The sequence below is a fragment of the Scyliorhinus torazame genome, chromosome 2 (genome assembly GCF_047496885.1).
Source record: "Scyliorhinus torazame isolate Kashiwa2021f chromosome 2, sScyTor2.1, whole genome shotgun sequence".
Taxonomy (NCBI): Eukaryota; Metazoa; Chordata; class Chondrichthyes; order Carcharhiniformes; family Scyliorhinidae; genus Scyliorhinus; species Scyliorhinus torazame.
The window spans coordinates 81,592,491-81,609,419 of record NC_092708.1 but is presented as its reverse complement, the minus strand read 5'-3'; the positions used below and the strand labels follow the sequence as shown (position 1 = coordinate 81,609,419).

General features: G+C 47.8%; 1 protein-coding gene across 3 annotated transcripts in view; it reads right to left on the bottom strand.

Moving 5' to 3' along the window:
- The window catches only part of cfap221 (cilia and flagella associated protein 221), a 287,241-nt gene that overhangs the window by 18,639 nt on the left and 251,673 nt on the right, over window positions 1–16,929 (bottom strand). For all 3 annotated transcript variants that reach the window (XM_072473164.1, XM_072473166.1, XM_072473165.1), the window contains 2 exons: window positions 4,737–4,832; window positions 1,137–1,253 (listed from right to left, as the gene is read on the bottom strand). In XM_072473164.1, the coding sequence (XP_072329265.1) occupies window positions 1,137–1,253; window positions 4,737–4,832 (213 nt within the window). The remainder of the gene's footprint in view (window positions 1–1,136; window positions 1,254–4,736; window positions 4,833–16,929) is intronic.

Genomic DNA, 16,929 nt, shown 5'->3' with positions numbered 1-16,929 from the left:
TTTGTTCCCTCGCCCAAATTGTTAATGTATAATGTGAAAAGTTGGGGTCCTTGCGTATCCCTGCGGTACCCCACTAGTCGTAAAAAGACCCATTTATTCCAATTTTTGCTTCCTGTTTTACAGTCAGTTTCTATGTTCCCCACTAGCTTACGTTTAAATCGTATTTTCCCCTTCTTAAATCAATTCCTTTGTTTGACTTTGCCGAATGTTAAACTGTTCCCAATCATCAGGTCTATTGCTTTTTCTTGCTAATTTGTATGCCTCTTCTTTGAATCTAATACTATCTCTAATGTTCCTTATAAGCAATGGTTTTGCCATAGTTCCCATTCTACTCTTGCACCAAATAGGAATCAACAACTGTTGGAGTTCATCTATTCATTTCTTGAATGCCTGCTGTTTCCTGTCCACTGTCCTTCCTTTCAGTAATGTTTCCCAGTCCATCCTAGCCAGCTCATGCCTCATACCATCAGAGTTACCTTTACTGAGGTTCAGGCCCCAGGTCTCAGAGTAACTCACTAACCACCTTGATAAAGAATTCTATCATATTATAGTCACTCACCCCAAGAGTTCTCTCACAACTAGATTACCAACTAATCCTTTCTCATTGCAGAACACCCAGTCCAAGATGGCCTGTTCCTTGTTGGTTCATCAACATATTGGTCCAGAAATTCCTCCTCTATTGAACTATGACTAATTTGAGTCACCAAATCTATAGGCAGATTAAAGTCATCCATAATGTTCATAGAATTTACAGTGCAGAAGGAGGCCATTCAGTCCATCGAGTCTGCACCGGCTCTTGGAAAGAGCACCCTACCCAAGCCCACACCTACACTCTATCCCCAGAACCCAGTAACGCCACCCAACACTAAGGGCAAGTTTGGACACTAAGGGCAATTTAGCGTGGCCAATCCACCTAACCTGCACATCTTTGGACTGTGGGAGGAAACCGGAGCACCCGGAGGAAACCCACGCACACACGGGGAGAACGTGCAGACTCCGCACAGGCAGTGACCCAAGCCGGAAATCGAACCTGGAACCCTGGAGCTGTGAAGCAATTGTGCTAACCACTATGCTACCATGCTGCCCTAATCACCAATGTTCCTGTAGATAATATACATGTTGTATAAAATACTTACCCATCCTCTTTTGCTGTTTCATGCTTTGGCTCCTCTGGTACTGGTACTATTGATGAACTTTGAACCATTATAAATTCAGCTTCCAACATTTCTGGCGTGAGTACTACTTCTCCAGAACTATGATGCAAGCAACAACAATTATTGCAAATACCATATTTTTAGCGCTTCTGAAATGTATAACTCTGTATTATGTAAAATATTTTAATGGATTCTTTCACTGCAAAGATGACTGATATTTATATAATTTATAAGTAAATTTCCTTCATTAATGAATCAAAGCTAACCATCTGTTTTTGGGGAAGCAGACAAAGCAAAAGTAATATTCTTACAATTAGATATATTGTTCTTTGCATGAAGGATTTGCTCTAAGTTTTTTGAGGCTTACGCTTTCAAAGCTCAGCTGACATGCAAGTCTGGGCCACTCAAACATATTCCCTGAATCATTGTATTAGACAGAAATTTGAGCATGGAAATAGGTAGCTTGATCTGAATAATTGATGATGATCCTCTAGATGAGAAGGGTAAATGAGATAATGAATTTGAGAAGTATATTTAAAAATGCATATTGATCTGAACAGCAAAATTGGTTGGGGGAAAAAGAGAAGGACTTCCAATTCCACAGCATGAAGAGGTGCAAAGGCAGGAGAAGATAGGAACTGGGAAATCAATATCCGGGGTAAAGAGATGACAGCTTAGAGCCTAGTATTGTATTAGTAAAAGTTTTATACCTGAAAGTTCCCCCCTCGCATTAACAAAGTCCTTAACTGTTCACGGTTTCCTTCACAATAAAAGTAACCTACTTTTTATCTGCAATCATCCAACATCAAAAAGTCACAAACATTCAGAAAAGATAACGTGGAAGGAATTTACTTTCCGTTACAATATTCATCAAAGCTGTTAAAAATCCCATTCAGACTATCTATAACTGTGTTTTAAAATCACGTCTAAGCTCTGTGCCAGACAGCCAACTCGCTTCTAAGCTTCTACTTCAACGTTAAACAACTTAAATCAGACTAAAAGATGAACATATAATGGAAATAATGGAACAATGGTCTACTAGTCTAACTATTCCCAAAACCCCATCCCACCCTCCACCCAGGCACACACAAGACACACATACAGTAGAGGGTACGAAAAGGATAAAAAATAACAGGGATTAAAAGGGTATGAGAGATTTGAGGAGCTTTCCTGCTGAGGTTGAGGTCCTTGTAGGCAGTGATCTCTTCAGAATGCGAGGTATTGCAAACCATCGGTGAGTTTGGATCTTTTAATGACTAGCATCCATTAGAACCCCCAAATAGTTGGACTTCCTCTGGGGAATCGCGTTCACAAAGGAAATTCAGGTCTGTGCAATTTTATCATGCGACCACCAGAGGAACTCTCAATCTCTCTGAGATATTACTGGAGTTTTCCACCTGAAGGTTTATAGCAGATTTTACAGCCACTCTGCCCTTCAACTGCTTGTCTGATCTCTGTGCAGAGATTGTGGCTGTATCATGATGAGAGTGCTCAGACTGGGCTTTTCCCAGCCATTCAGACAGAGGATTAAACTGTTACAGACCTGGTGGGAGAACCTGATCGCAGCCTTCACAGGTCTGGCTACTGCTTACAGGTCTGGTTGGGAGTCTCTTAAAACGGCAGGCAGAGAGTAAGCAGAGAGAGAGTGCTTTAAAGCTGCTTTCTGTCTGAATCTTACAAATGTGAGGTAATGCATTTTGGAAGGTCTAATGCAGGTAGAGAATATACAGTGAATGGTAGAACCCTCAAGAGTATTGAAAGTCAGAGCGATCTAGTGTACAGGTCCACAGGTCACTGAAAGGGGCAACACAGGTGGAGAAGGTAGTCAAGAAGGCATACGGCATGCTTGCCTTCATTGGTCGGGGCATTGAGTATAAGAATTGGCAAGTCATGTTGCAGCTGTATAGAACCTTAATTAGGCCACACTTGGAGTATAGTGTTCAATTCTGGTCGCCACACTACCAGAAGGATGTGGAGGCTTTAGAGAGGGTGCAGAAGAGATTTACCAGGATGTTGCCTGGTATGGAGGGCATTAGCTATGAGGAGCGGTTGAATAAACTCGGCTTGTTCTCACTGGAACGACGGGGGTTGAGGGGCGACCTGAGAGAGGTCTACAAAATTATGAGGGGCATAGACAGAGTGGATAGTCAGAGGCTTTTCCCCAGGGTAGAGGCGTCAATTACTAGGGGGCATAGTTTTAAGGTGCGAGGGGCAAGGTTTAGAATAGATGTACGAGGCAAGTTTTTTTACACAGAGGATAGTGGGTGCCTGGAACTCGCTGCCGGAGGAGGTGGTGGAAGCAGGGACGATGGTGACATTTAAAGGGCATCTTGACAAATACATGAATAGGTTGGGAATAGAGGGATACGGACCCAGGAAGTGTAGAAGATTGTAGTTTAGTCGGGCAGCATGGTCGGCACGGGCTTGGAGGGCCGAAGGGCCTGTTCCTGTGCTGTACTTTTCTTTGTTCTTTGTTCTTTGACAGAACTGACAAAATGGGGCTTGCTTCTCCTGTTCCGAAAAGCTCCACCAATGCTAAACAATGCTAATCCAAGGCCTGGATTTCAAATGAGTTGATTGGTTGTTTGCCAAGTCCATCAACATGACATTACGGGCCAGACCATAGAGCATACTGAATCAAAGAAGATCAATCGGATCAGTCCACATAGCAGCTTGCAGAAGGGAGGGGGGGGGGGTCAGTTAAAAACTAAAAGTCTGTGATTTTAACACCAGTTAGCAGGACAAGCATAAAACAAGAAACACAAAACAGACCAGAATTTTAGCAAGTTCCTTACAGCCGACACAGATGCATTCACAATTTTCTTTAATTGGCTCATGCAATTGGCTCATCCTTGTGACTGCTAATTATGAAGATAACCTAATATAAAATTTCCTGTTTAGCTCTCGTCACATATGCAGGTCTAACACGTTTTTGCTCCTCCATAAGGATCATCCAGATCCCTGGAATGAAGAACTTGTCGTATGAGGAATGTTTGAGGACTCTGCATCTGTACTCCTTGGAGTTTAGAAGGATGAGAGGGGATCTTATTGAAACTTACAAGATACTGTGAGGCCTGGATAGAGTGGACGTGGAGAGGATGTTTCCACTTGTAGGAAAAACTAGAACCAGAGGACACCATCTCAGACTAAAGGGACAATCCTTTAAAACAGAGATGAGGAGGAATCTCTTCAGCCAGAGGGTGGTGAATCTGTGGAACTCTTTGCTGCAGAAGGCTGTGGACGCCAATTCACTGAGTGTCTTGAAGACAGAGATAGATAGGTTCTTGATTAATAAGGTGATCAGGGGTTATGGGGAGAAGGCAGGAGAATGGGGATGAGAAAATATCAGCCATGATTGGATGACGGAGCAGACTCGATGGGCCAAGTGGCCTAATTCTGTTCCTGTGTCTTATGGTCTTCAGAAAATCTTTCTCAGGAAGTAATGCAATGGTCTCTTCAACCATCAACAAAAGTGCACCATATGAAGGATCAATAAAGGATCTGATTTGCTGCATTTCCATCATCTTACATAAATGGAAAGATATGGCTAACATAGTACAATGGTAGATACTTTCTACATACCTTTCCATGGTTATGTTTTCCCTGTCCTCATCTGAAAGTCTATCTACATGCAAAGGTGCATCAACAGGAAGCATATCAGATGTAAATGGGTCATACCTAGACAAACCATAAATATTTAAATGCAAGCAATACATAATTTACCTGATTATTTTTTAATTCCGTATTTGTTTTCTCTTAGAAGCAACACTAAATAATAGTAAATCAGTTGGGTGAGAATTTGTCTCAATGCCGCTCTGGCAGGGAAAGGGAAAGGGTAAATCAGTTAGATTTCTACTTTTGATTGCTATCTAGATGCTAATTGTGGACTTGTGCCTGTGTGCTGCCTCCCAAATGAATTAGTAATTACTTCTGATAATTTGAAGTCTTCTCTAAAAATTTCAGTTTGGCAATATAAATACTATAGGAATAGGGAAACCAACCCATCAATTGAGGCAAGAGTAAAAATAAATGGCAAACAACAATAGTAAGTGGATGACTTTAATTTCTGGTGCTCTCGTAACAAGCCTAATTCAGTATTATTCATTTGTGAACCTTAACAATGAATATTGGCAGGCCATATGGTCAAGGTTAATTTCATCTTCACTCAATGACTGCACACATCCATATCCAATAAAGGCTACTGGATAATAATCTGGAGCGAAATTCTCCGGAAACGGCGCGCTGTCCGCCGACTGGCGCCCAAAAAGGCGCAAATCAGACGGGCATCGCGCTGCCCCAAAGGTGCGGAATGCTCCGCATCTTTGGGGGCCGAGCCCCAACCTTAAGGGGCTAGGTCGACGCCGGACGTATTTCCGCCCCGCCAGCTGGCGGAAAAGACCTTTGGTGCCCCGCCAGCTGGCGCGGAAATGACATCTCCGGGCGGCGCATGCGCGGGAGTGTCAGCGACCGCTCACGGCATCCCCGCGCATGCGCAGTGGAGGGAGTCTCTTCCGCCTCCGCCATGGTGGAGACCGTGGCGAAGGCGGGAGGAAAAGAGTGCCCCCACGGCACAGGCCCGCCCGCGGATCGGTGGGCCCCGATCACGGGCCAGGCCAACGTGGGGGCACCCCCCGGGGCCAGATCGCCCCGCGCCCTCCCCCAGGATCCCGGAGCCCGCCCGCGCCGCCTTGTCCCGCCGGTAAGGTAGGTGATTTAATTTACGCCGGCGGGACAGGCATTTTAGCGGCGGGACTTTGGCCCATCCGGGCCGGAGAATCGAGTGGGGGGGCCCGCCAACCGGCGCGGCGCGATTCCCGTCCCCGCCGAATCTCCGGTGCCGGAGACTTCGGCAACCGGCGGGGTCGGGATTCACGCCAGCCCCCAGCGATTCTCCGACCCGGCGGGGGGGTCAGAGAATTTCGCCCCAGAAGTGGGAGTCGTGACTGCTCTCGCCCTCTCCAACATGAATGCTGAAGCCAATTGTTCGAACTTTGTTCCTACCCCAATTAAGATCAGCTAACGATGAGGGGTCGAACCTGGTGCTTAAATTTCTTATTCAAATTATAGTGCAAAATATGTCAGAAACCCAAATTAAATTCTGAAAATACTGCCATTGAGAGGCACATTTTAAGTAATTTTCAGATACAATTTCAAAAAACACTGCTAAATTGAGTTCATAAATGCAATAAACTGTATTATCTTCATTGCTAGGACATCTCTCATTTTTTATTCCATAAAATTATCTTAGATTGGTAAAACAGTACTCCTCTTTGAATAACCTCATCTCCCAAGAACACAAGTTCCCCAATATGAATCATTCATGAGTATGCTCTGGAACAATTAGCAAACACTGCTTCAAAACATCTTTGAGAATAGCATCTCCTAATTATCCAAAAAGGCTACATTGCAAATAATCCCACTCCAATACAAAAGACAGCCATTTAAACAATGCATACATTCTTTATAAATACAACTATTTTTGTTTAAATCAAAGCATTGGAATAATCTCACAAACACAACTGCAGGGAGACAAAAAAAGGCATGAATTCCAAAGCTGGGCAAGTTGGAACTGAAAGTAAAGTTGATACACAATATCTTACTCCAGAGGATAAAAATTGATAGGCAGCACGGTAGCATTGTGGATAGCACAAATGCTTCACAGCTCCAGGGTCCCAGGTTCGATTCTGGCTTGGGTCGCTGTCTGTGCGGAGTCTGCACATCCTCCCCGTGTGTGCATGGGTTTCCTCCGGGTGCTCCGGTTTCCTCCCACAGTCCAAAGATGTGCGGGTTAGGTGGATTGGCCATGCTAAATTGCCCATAGTGTCCAAAATTGCCCTTAGTGTAGGGTGGGGTTACTGGGTTATGGGGATAGGGTGGAGGTGTGGACCTTGGGTAGGGTGCTCTTTCCAAGAGCCGGTGCAGACTCGATGGGCCGAATGGCCTCCTTCTGCACTGTAAATTCTATGATATCTATGATTCTATTATTTCTTACATTTTATAAGCCATCCTAAAGTGTACCATTCAACACTTCAGGTTAAAAGTGACTTCAGATTTTTAGTCCCTACTTGTCTGGGCAGGATATTTGCCACCTGAATTTCAACATTGCCTAAAAACAATAATTTGTATTTATATAGTACTTTAAAAGAAATTCCAGTACTATGTTAATCCCAGTAGGTTAAAGTTCCAATTTTGCTTGTCCATCATTGGGGTTGAATTGGCTTCTGGTGCAAAGGCTGAGCCAGGCAAATATTTGTGTTGATGATCCTGTGTTAACTCTTTCTCGTTAGACTATTGTTCATGTAAAGCTTGTTCAGATAGATTGGTCAAAAGCGCATGAGGTTGGGAAATGTAAATCTGGCCAGTTTTACAGCAAACCACGAAAGGGGAATTGTAATAGGGGAAAAGTTAACTAATTGTGGACTTAAGTGGGCAACGCCGCTTCTGAAGGCACTGGGCTGCAAAGTTGGGAGTTCCAGCTGTAGAAATGGACCAAAGTGTCGAAAGTTACCCTCCAGGAAATGCAGCAGGAAGAACCAATTTGCAGTCCTTGTGGAGATGAAGACCTGTCACCACATTGAGGATGCACTCCATTGTATTGCGGTGCACTGCCACCATGCTAAATGGGATAGATTAAGATCTAGTAGCTCAAAACTATGAGGTGCTGTGGACCATCAGAAGCAGCAGAATTGTATTCAACCACAATCTGTTACTTCATGACCTGAAAAGTCCCTCAATCAATGATTTTCATCAAGCCAAGAGATCAACCCCATCGACCAACATTGATACAATAACCTGTTCAATGATGCTCAGTTTGAGTTTCACAAATGCCTCTCAGCTCCTGATGACATTACAGCTTTGGTCCAAACATGTACAAAAACGCTGAATTCAAGATAAGAGGTGAAAATGAATGCCCTTTACATCAAGGAAACATTTGACTGAGTGTGGCATCAAGCAGCTTGAGTAAAATTGAATTTATTTGGAATCGGTGGAAAACTCTCCATGTGTTTGATTATACCTAGCAAACTTAACGATGGTTGAGGTTGTTGAAGATCAATCATCTAAATTCCAGGCATTGATGTAGGAGATCCTCAGTGTAGTAGCCTAGGCTCAACCATTTTCAGCTGCTTCACCAATGCCCTCCCTTCCATCATAAGGTCAGATGTGGGGATGCTTGCTGATGATTGCACAATGTTCAGCACTATTCTTGACTCCTCAGATGCTGAAGCAGTCCATGTCCAAATCAGCAAGGCCCAGACAACGTTCAGGTTCTGGCTGATGTGTGTCAAGTAACATTACATATGTGCCATGAAGGACCAGACAATGACCGTTGCCAACAGGAAAGAATTTCACCATCATCCCTTGACATCCATTGATATTACCATTGCTGAATTCCTCACTATAACATCCTAGGGGTTATCATCGAACAGAATCTGAATGGGACCAACCATTTAAATACTGTGGCTACGACAACAGATCAAATGCTGGAATTTTGCAAACAGTAACTCACCTCCTGACTCCACAAAGCCTGTTCACCATCTATGAGGCACGAGTCAGGAGTGTGATGGAAGTTTCTCCACTTGCTTGAATGAGTGCAGCTCTAACAACACTCAAGGAGCTCGACAGTATTCAAAACAAAGCAGCCAATTGATCAGAATCCCATTGTTCCCATGAACAGCACGGTAGCCTTGTGGATAGCACAATTGCTTCACAGCTCCAGGGTCCCAGGTTCGATTCCGGCTTGGGTCACTGTCTGTGCGGAGTCTGCACGTCCTCCCCGTGTGTGCGTGGGTTTCCTCCGGGTGCTCCGGTTTCCTCCCACAGTCCAAAGATGTGCAGGTTAGGTGGATTGGCCATGCTAAATTGCCCTTAGTGTCCAAAATTGCCCTTAGTGTTGGGTAGGGTTACTGGGTTATGGGGATAGGGTGGAGGTGTTGACTTTGGGTAGAGTGCTCTTTCCAAGAGCCGGTGCAGACTCGATGGGCCGAATGGCCTCCTTCTGCACTGTAAATTCTATGATAATATATGGCTCTATGAATACAATGCCTGAAGCTGACTTCGGAATTCAGGATGGAGGCTGCCTGCAACCCTGAACCCTGGAACACCACAGCAGTGGCTGAAAGGATCATCTACAAGCGGACCTGCCAGTTTAGTTATGCTGGTGGGTGTCCATCTTCCAGCTTCGGAATGTCCCTGGAGTTCCATCTTCATTCTCAGGAGATCCATCTTCAGGTCTCAGAGCGCTCCTGGAGATCCATCGTCATTTTCAGGAGGTCCACCTTTCAATAGTGGGTCAGTGACATTGGGTACCTTTTCTATATGTCAACCGGGCACGACAGCAGATATTGCACCATCCAAGCCTTACCCACCACGGAATACAATGTGATACATCCAAATGCATAATTGAGATCAGAGCTGGAAGATTTGTCATATTCCTGCCAACCTCCAAGTTGTAAACACTCCATACTCCCACCCCTGCCACAGCATTTTGTCTCAAAATAGGAGAATTCCACCCATTGACTACCTCCACCACCAGCGTACAATGAGAACAGTGTGTACCCAATGCACTGGCGCAACTCACCAAGAATCCTTCAATAGCACCTTCAAAACCCACAACCACAGCACCAGATAGAGTGCACCTGGTGAAGGCCTCCCGCCCCTTCGAGCGCCTCAGCATGGACTTCAAATGGCCCCTCCCCTTCACCAACCGTAACATGTACTTCCTCAACGTAATTGATGAGTACTCCCGGTCCCTTTCGCTATCCCATGCCCGACATGACTTCTGTCACGGTCAGCAAAGCCCTGCACAGCAGCTTCACCCTGTTCGGTTTCCCCACCTACATCCACAGTGATCGGGGATCCTCTTTCATGAGTGATGAGCTGCGTCAGTTCCTGCTCAGCAAGGGCATCGCCTCGAGCAGGATAACCAGCTACAACCCCCGGGGAAATGGGCAGGTGGAGAGGGAGAACGGGACAGTCTGGAAGGCCGTTCTGCTGGCCCTTCGGTCTAGAAATCTCCCTGTCTCTTGCTGGCAAGAGGTCCTCCCCGTCGCTCCATCCGGTCGTTCCTTTGCACCGCCACTAATGAGACCCCTCACGAACGTGTGTTTGCCTTCCCCAGGAGGTCCACCTCCGGGGTCTCGCTCCCAACATGGCTGACAGTTCCTGGGCCTGTCCTCCTCCGGAAGCATGTGCAGAGCCATAAATCGGATCCCTTGGTTGAGAAAGTCCACCTCCTCCTTGCAAACCCACAGTACGCCTATGTGGCACACCCCGACGGGCGACAGGACACAGTCTCCCTCCGGGACCTGGAACCCACTGGGTCCCCACCCACAACCCCCGACCTGACACCGCTCCTTCCCCCCGGCGGTTGCCTCATTCGCCCTTGCACCACCCACCCTCCCACCAGCGAACCTCACCGCAGCCCCCACCCCAGCAAGATCCGTCCCCTCACTGGATCCACTCAGGGGTGACGAAGGAGAGGACAGCACGCTCCCGGAGTCGCAGGTGACCACGTCGGCGCCCACATCACCACCAGGACTGAGGCGATCGCAGCGGAGGGTCAGAGCCCCCGACAGATTCAATCTGTAATGTTATCTTCACCCCCGCCGGACTCTTTTTAAACAGGGGGTGAATGTGGTAAGCACCACTAGTAACACATTGCATGTATTACGGTACTGCTACTCTGTTACAGGTACAACAGTAAATCCCAGCCTGTTGGCCCTGCCCAGCAGGCGATGTATAAAGGTGTATGCTCTCCTGCGCTGCTCCCATTCTGGTTCCAACTGCAGGAGGCACAACATCTTGTGCAATAAAGCCTCGATTGTTTCACCATTCTCGTCTCGTGGTAACTGACGGTACATCAGGCTTATAACTTATTTATCACCCAATAAATTTTGATAATTGTACTTCCCTATTTTGTGCGCAATATTTACTGAGTTGGCTGTCAAGTATTAAGTATTGGGAGGGAGTAGCAACAGGACAGTTCAGCCACTGTTCAGGAGATGTGTTGTCTTTGGGTGTAGCCATCCAGAGAATTCTTACCGTGCAGGAGGCCATTCTGTCCGTCAAGGCTGCACTGACCCTCCGAAGGTGTACTCTACCTAGGTCCAGGTCAGTTTAGCCTTCTCTGCTCCAAGAACAATTGTAGATTACTGAAGTCCCTCAGCTTAGGCTGCTCCAAATGGAAGGTCAGAAAGCTTTCATCCTAATTGGCTCTGGATTTAACTGAAGAACTGTCCAAAGAGTGCCAACTGGATCAGACTGCAGAAGCCAAGGATGAGACACTACAAACTGCAGCCTGGCCTTCAGGATTCAGAACTGCTTGAGTTCATCCAATAAAAGCCATCTGAAGTGTACTCAAAGGAAGTTCTGCAGTTTTCCACCTTCCAAGCTGCAGCCACTGGGGAAACTGTTCAAAGGAACTTTTGAACAAGGAAAGTATTTAAAGGAGTATTCAAAACAGGCACAAGGAACATTCTTCATTATTTTTCTAAACTATGAATCGAAGTGCAATTGATTTGATGGGTGAATTTGTTTTTGATCTGGAGTCAGTGTTGGCAGTTTTGCCCGAAAATGCTCCTGTGAAGCACTTCAGAACAATTGTATGACATTAATGCCGCTTTATAAATTAAAAGTGTTGTTGTTAGTGGTAAAATGAGGGCTAAAACCATACGCATGGACGAAAGAAAGGCAATTGGATGGTGCTGGTAAGGAAAGTAGAAAAGATTATGGGACAGTTGACATTGTGGGGTTAAAACGGCTGATTTCGATAAAGTATCCAGAGGTTTGCCTGCTGGGGACACCAATGGTTACTGAACCTCTTCTTCCTGTACCTTCTCTTTTTTTTTTTTACTTGTCCTGGTGGTCATTCAAGGTGATGAAATGGTGAAGTGAGCAGCAGTTGGAAATTAATTAGAATACCCCCTCATGGTGTGGTGCAAAATATCTCTGGCATGGTGCAGCCAACAGGAATATTGCTTGACCTTGCTGATTGCTTTGCTCAATAATGTTTCCTGTGCCATGGCTTTAGTTGTAGATCACGGGCGAAATTCTCCGGAAACGGCGCGATGTCCGCCGACTGGTGCCCAAAACGGCGCAAATCAGATGGGCATCGCGCCGCCCCAAAGGTGCGGAATGCTCCACATCTTTGGGGGCCGAGCCCCAACCTTAAGGGGCTAGGTCAGCGCCGGACGAATTTCCGCCCCGCCAGCTGGCGGAAAAGGCCTTTGGTGCCCCGCCAGCTGGCGCGGAAATGACATCTCCGGGCGGCGCATGCGCGGGAGCGTCAGCGGCCGCTGACAGCTTCCCATGCATGCGCAGTGGAGGGAGTCTCTTCCGCCTCCGCCATGGTGGAGACCGTGGCGGAGGCAGAAGGGAAAGAGTGCCCCCACGGCACAGGCCCGCCTGCGGATCGGTGGGTCCCGATCGCGGGCCAGGCCACCGTGGGGGCACCCCCCAGGGCCAGATCGCCCCGCACCCCTTGTCCCGCCGGTAAGGTAGGTGGTTTAATTTACGCCGGCGGGACAGGCATTTTAGTGGCGGGACTTCGGCCCATCCGGGCCGGAGAATCGAGCTGGGGGGCCCGCCAACCGGCGTGGCGCGATTCCCGCCCCCGCCGAATCTCCGGTGCCGGAGACTTCGGCAACCGGCGGGGGCCGGATTCACGCCAGCCCCCGCGATTCTCCGACCCGGCGGGGGGTCGGAGAACGTCGCCCCAGATGTGGCTGGGATCCCTTCTCATCAATTAGCCAGCCTGCAAGTTTTCTGCATGGTTGAAATAAAGGTGACACAGAGGATGGAAGTGATGATCAGCAATGAGCTCTTAACTCAAAATGTGGCTGGAAAGACAAGTGTGACATGCACTAATTCAAGGTGGCTTTCACAAAGTGCCACATATATTGCCATTTCTCAAAACTCCCAAATCATGCCTTCAGTGTAGCCATCCCCCAAACACCTGTTCCTGCAAATTCATGCTCAGTTTTTCAAATACCTTTCATTTTGATCTTATGATTGGCTCCACTCTACTTCAACAGATGACAAATATAATGATTAAATAAACTATAGGGGATTATTTCATCTGTTGTGTGGTGTGTGAATATTGCCCGTTCTATTTAACATGGTTTCTTTGTAACAGTCGGTCTTGCGTTGAATCAGCCGATCTTATTTAAGATGCCTCAAAGAGCCAATAAAGTACTTTTGGAAGCACATTCACAATTTTTATGCTGGCAGTCGATTTGCAAAGCCCCAAATGTTGAATGAAGGAATTACCAGGTAGTTTGGCAGCATATGTAGAGAGAGAAAAAGGGGGCGCGATCTAAAGGAAACATTTTTAAGTATTATTTTGGGCGGGATTGATGGGGTGTTCCTCAATGGCCACATTGGTGATTGCGGCCCATATTTAATGGCACTTAGTGCCAAAAATGACCCCCCACGAGCTTCTTGCCATCCGATTTGTCAGACTCGCGTCTCAGTATCCTGCCACTAACAAGGGGGAGCTGCTTGTAAGCGCTCCCTCACCACTCACTCCCAGTCAAGCGTGGCATCGCGCAGACCTACTCCTTGGGATGGGGGTGCCGACCTGGCCAGCTTCTCAACGCTGTTTATGCAAAAGGGGGCATCCTGTCCCCCCGAGGGGTTCAGAGGATCATCATCAAGGTCAGCAATGCCTCCTGGGAGGCAGTGATAGCAGCTGTCAGTTGGGGCAGTGTGACAAGCAAGACCCCATCCAATATCAGAAGAATACCAACAAGCTCCACCAAGTTGCAAGGGCAAGTTACCATCTCTCTCCTGGCATCAGTTCCCCCTGGCACCCCTAAAATTCCTGTACCACCCCCTCATCCACAAATCACTGGCTGACACCTCTCACCCTTCCCATATCTAATCCTCACGCTTGTTCCTCAGAATCCCTAGTACCCACCAGCATAACCCTTTCATGTCCAGGTGCGGTGCCCAAACATGCCACTGGCTATAGAACCCCTGGCCCATCAAGCGTGCAGCTCAACAATGCCCTCTCTTTGTCCCTGCAGGAGAGGATAGCGGGAAGGGCCAAGGGCCAAGACAGGGGGCGGAGTCCCAGAGATCCGATTCCTCACCCTATGAGGAACGGGCCCTGGAATTTGCAGGGTTGACCTAGGAGACAGCAGTCACAGAAAGTGAGGTTGACCTGTGCCAGAGAGGTGAGGATTCACCGCCCCTTCACACAGATGACCTTCTCAAGGGAGTAGTTTATGTCAGACAAAATGATCTTTCCTTCTCACTGACCACATGTCCATTGTCTCGCAAGATCTCCCTCTGATGAGGCTGGGCTATCCGGAGTCGTCTCCCCCTCCCCCACCCAAGTGAACACCTCGGAGGAGCACTCTGAAGAGGACACCATCGAGGCATCACAGCTATCACCCTCACCTTCCACCAGCGCAGACACACACACCTCGGCAACATGGGTGGAGAGGCTTCTGGGGCACAATCTGGTGTGCACCACATTGTTGCACGTCAGGTATAGAGAGGAGCATCCAAGGGAATCAGCAGTCGGAGGTCTTCTGGATCCCAGGACTCACTAGGTGACAGTCAGATGCGGAGCCTCTGGATAAGGTTCTCCCAGAACTGATGAAATGATAGGATACAGCAGTAACATTCAGCAGTCAACGACATTCCAGCGAGTGCATAGCCCATTGAAGTAGTCCCAAAAGCTCTGGTTGCATGATATAATACGGACAATGCGTGGCACCGAGGCCAACACTGCTAGTGGAAAGCCTGGAGCGTCTTGAGTGGTGGTGTCCAAGGCATGGCTCAGTCTGTGATAACCATCGTTCAGTGCCTCAACACCAAGTTCCAGTCACTGAGGGCATTGATACCATGGTGCAATGGGGAACCGGCAGGACTGGTTGAAGCAGATGACTCGGAGGGGGGCAGCAGAGAAAAGGGGGAAGGAGGGAAATGGTAAGGTGAGGGGAAAGAGAGGGGAAATTGGAGCAGGGATGAGCTAACGGACATGTCCTATAAGAAACTGGTGAGGATGAGGGCCTCCCTGGTCTTCCGGGAATGTCAGGACCTTGCCGCTGCTTGTCCACCATCCTCCGGCTCCTCCTGCGGATCCACCCCAGGCTCATTCTCAAGCCCCTCTGGCCCATCTCCTCCTCCTCAGACAAGGCCATCTGTTCCTCCTCCTTCAGCATGTCACCCCGCTGCTGTGACAAGTTCTCCCAAAGTGGGAGACCCTCTGGGGGGTGTACTGCAGGGCACCACCAGAGTGATCCAGGCATCGGATCAACATTTTGAGCAGTCTGATGCACCCATGAATGAGAGCATGTTTGGCACCTTGGGCCTCATTATATTAGATCGCCGCCTCAGTCCCAGGCCTCAGCACTGGCCAGTACCTCAGCAGGTGTCTCTTGTCCAGCAAAAGTCAACTCATCATCGTGGGCTGGCATCTCTGAATGTCCCAGGATGTAGCGGTCATGCATGCTCCCTGGGTAGAGGGCACACATTTTTTTAAAAATTTGTTCATGGGACATGGGTGTCACTGGCTGTGCCAGCATTTATTGCCTAGCCCTAATTGCCCTTGAGGGGGCAGTTAAGAGTCAATGACATTGCTGTGGGTCTGGAGTCACATGTAGACCAGACCAGGTAAGGATGGCAGATTTCCTTCCCTAAAGGACATTAGTGAACCAGATGGTTTTTTATGACAATCGACAATGGTTCCATGGTCAACATTAGATTTAATTCCAGATTTTTATTGAATTCAAATATCAACATCTGCAGTGGCGGGATTTGAACCCTGGATCCCCAATGCATTACTCTGGGTCTCTGGTTTACTAGTACAGTGACAATACCATGCTACAGCCTCCCATGCAGGATACATAGGCGGTGGTCACACACATTCTCAACATTCCTGTTAACTAAGGGCACTCCCGGATGCCCCAGTGCGTGCAAGGCACTATGCGTGACATCGATTGCTACCTTGGGCAACCCAGCGATGGCAGAGAATCCTGCAGCTTGGGCATAGAATCATAGAATAGAATTTACAGTGCAGAAGGAAGCCATTCAGCCCATCAAGTCTGCACCAGCCCTTGGAAAGAGCATCCTACTTAAGTCCCACACCTCCACCCTATCCCTCTTTATCCCCGTAACCCCACCTAACTTATATTTGGATACTAAGGGCAATTTAGAATAACCAATCCATCTAACCTGCACATCTTTGGACTGTGGGAGGAAACCGGAGCACCCGGAGGAAACCCATGTGCACACGAGGAGAACGTGCAGACTCCACGCAGACAGTGACCCAAGCTGGAAATCGAACCTGGGACCCTGGAGCTGTGAAGCAACTGTGCTAGCAACTGTGCTACCATGCTGCCCACGGTATCTGCAGCTTGGTGGGCTTGGTCCAGTTCAAAGGTGATGTAGTAGGATGCCTGGGCATACAGGGCATCCGTGACCTCTCGGATGCACCTGTGGGCTGTAGCTTGTGAAATGCTGCACACGTTCACGCTTGAGCCCTGGAATGAGCTGGTTGCATGAAAGATCAGGGCTGTGGTGATCTACATGACCATCGGGAGTAGGTCTCCTCTTCCTCCACAGTCCGGAAGGATATGGCACAGATGGCCCACTGACTCTTTGTTGAGACGGAGTCTTCTGTGATACATGCTGTCCGTCATCTCATTGAAAGACCAACGATGTCTGTATACCGTGGGCCATCACTGACCTCTTCCTCTGGGTCATTCATGAATCTGGTAACAGCGGGGAAGAATCTGTTTTTGAATATATTTGTGCCGTGTTCTCA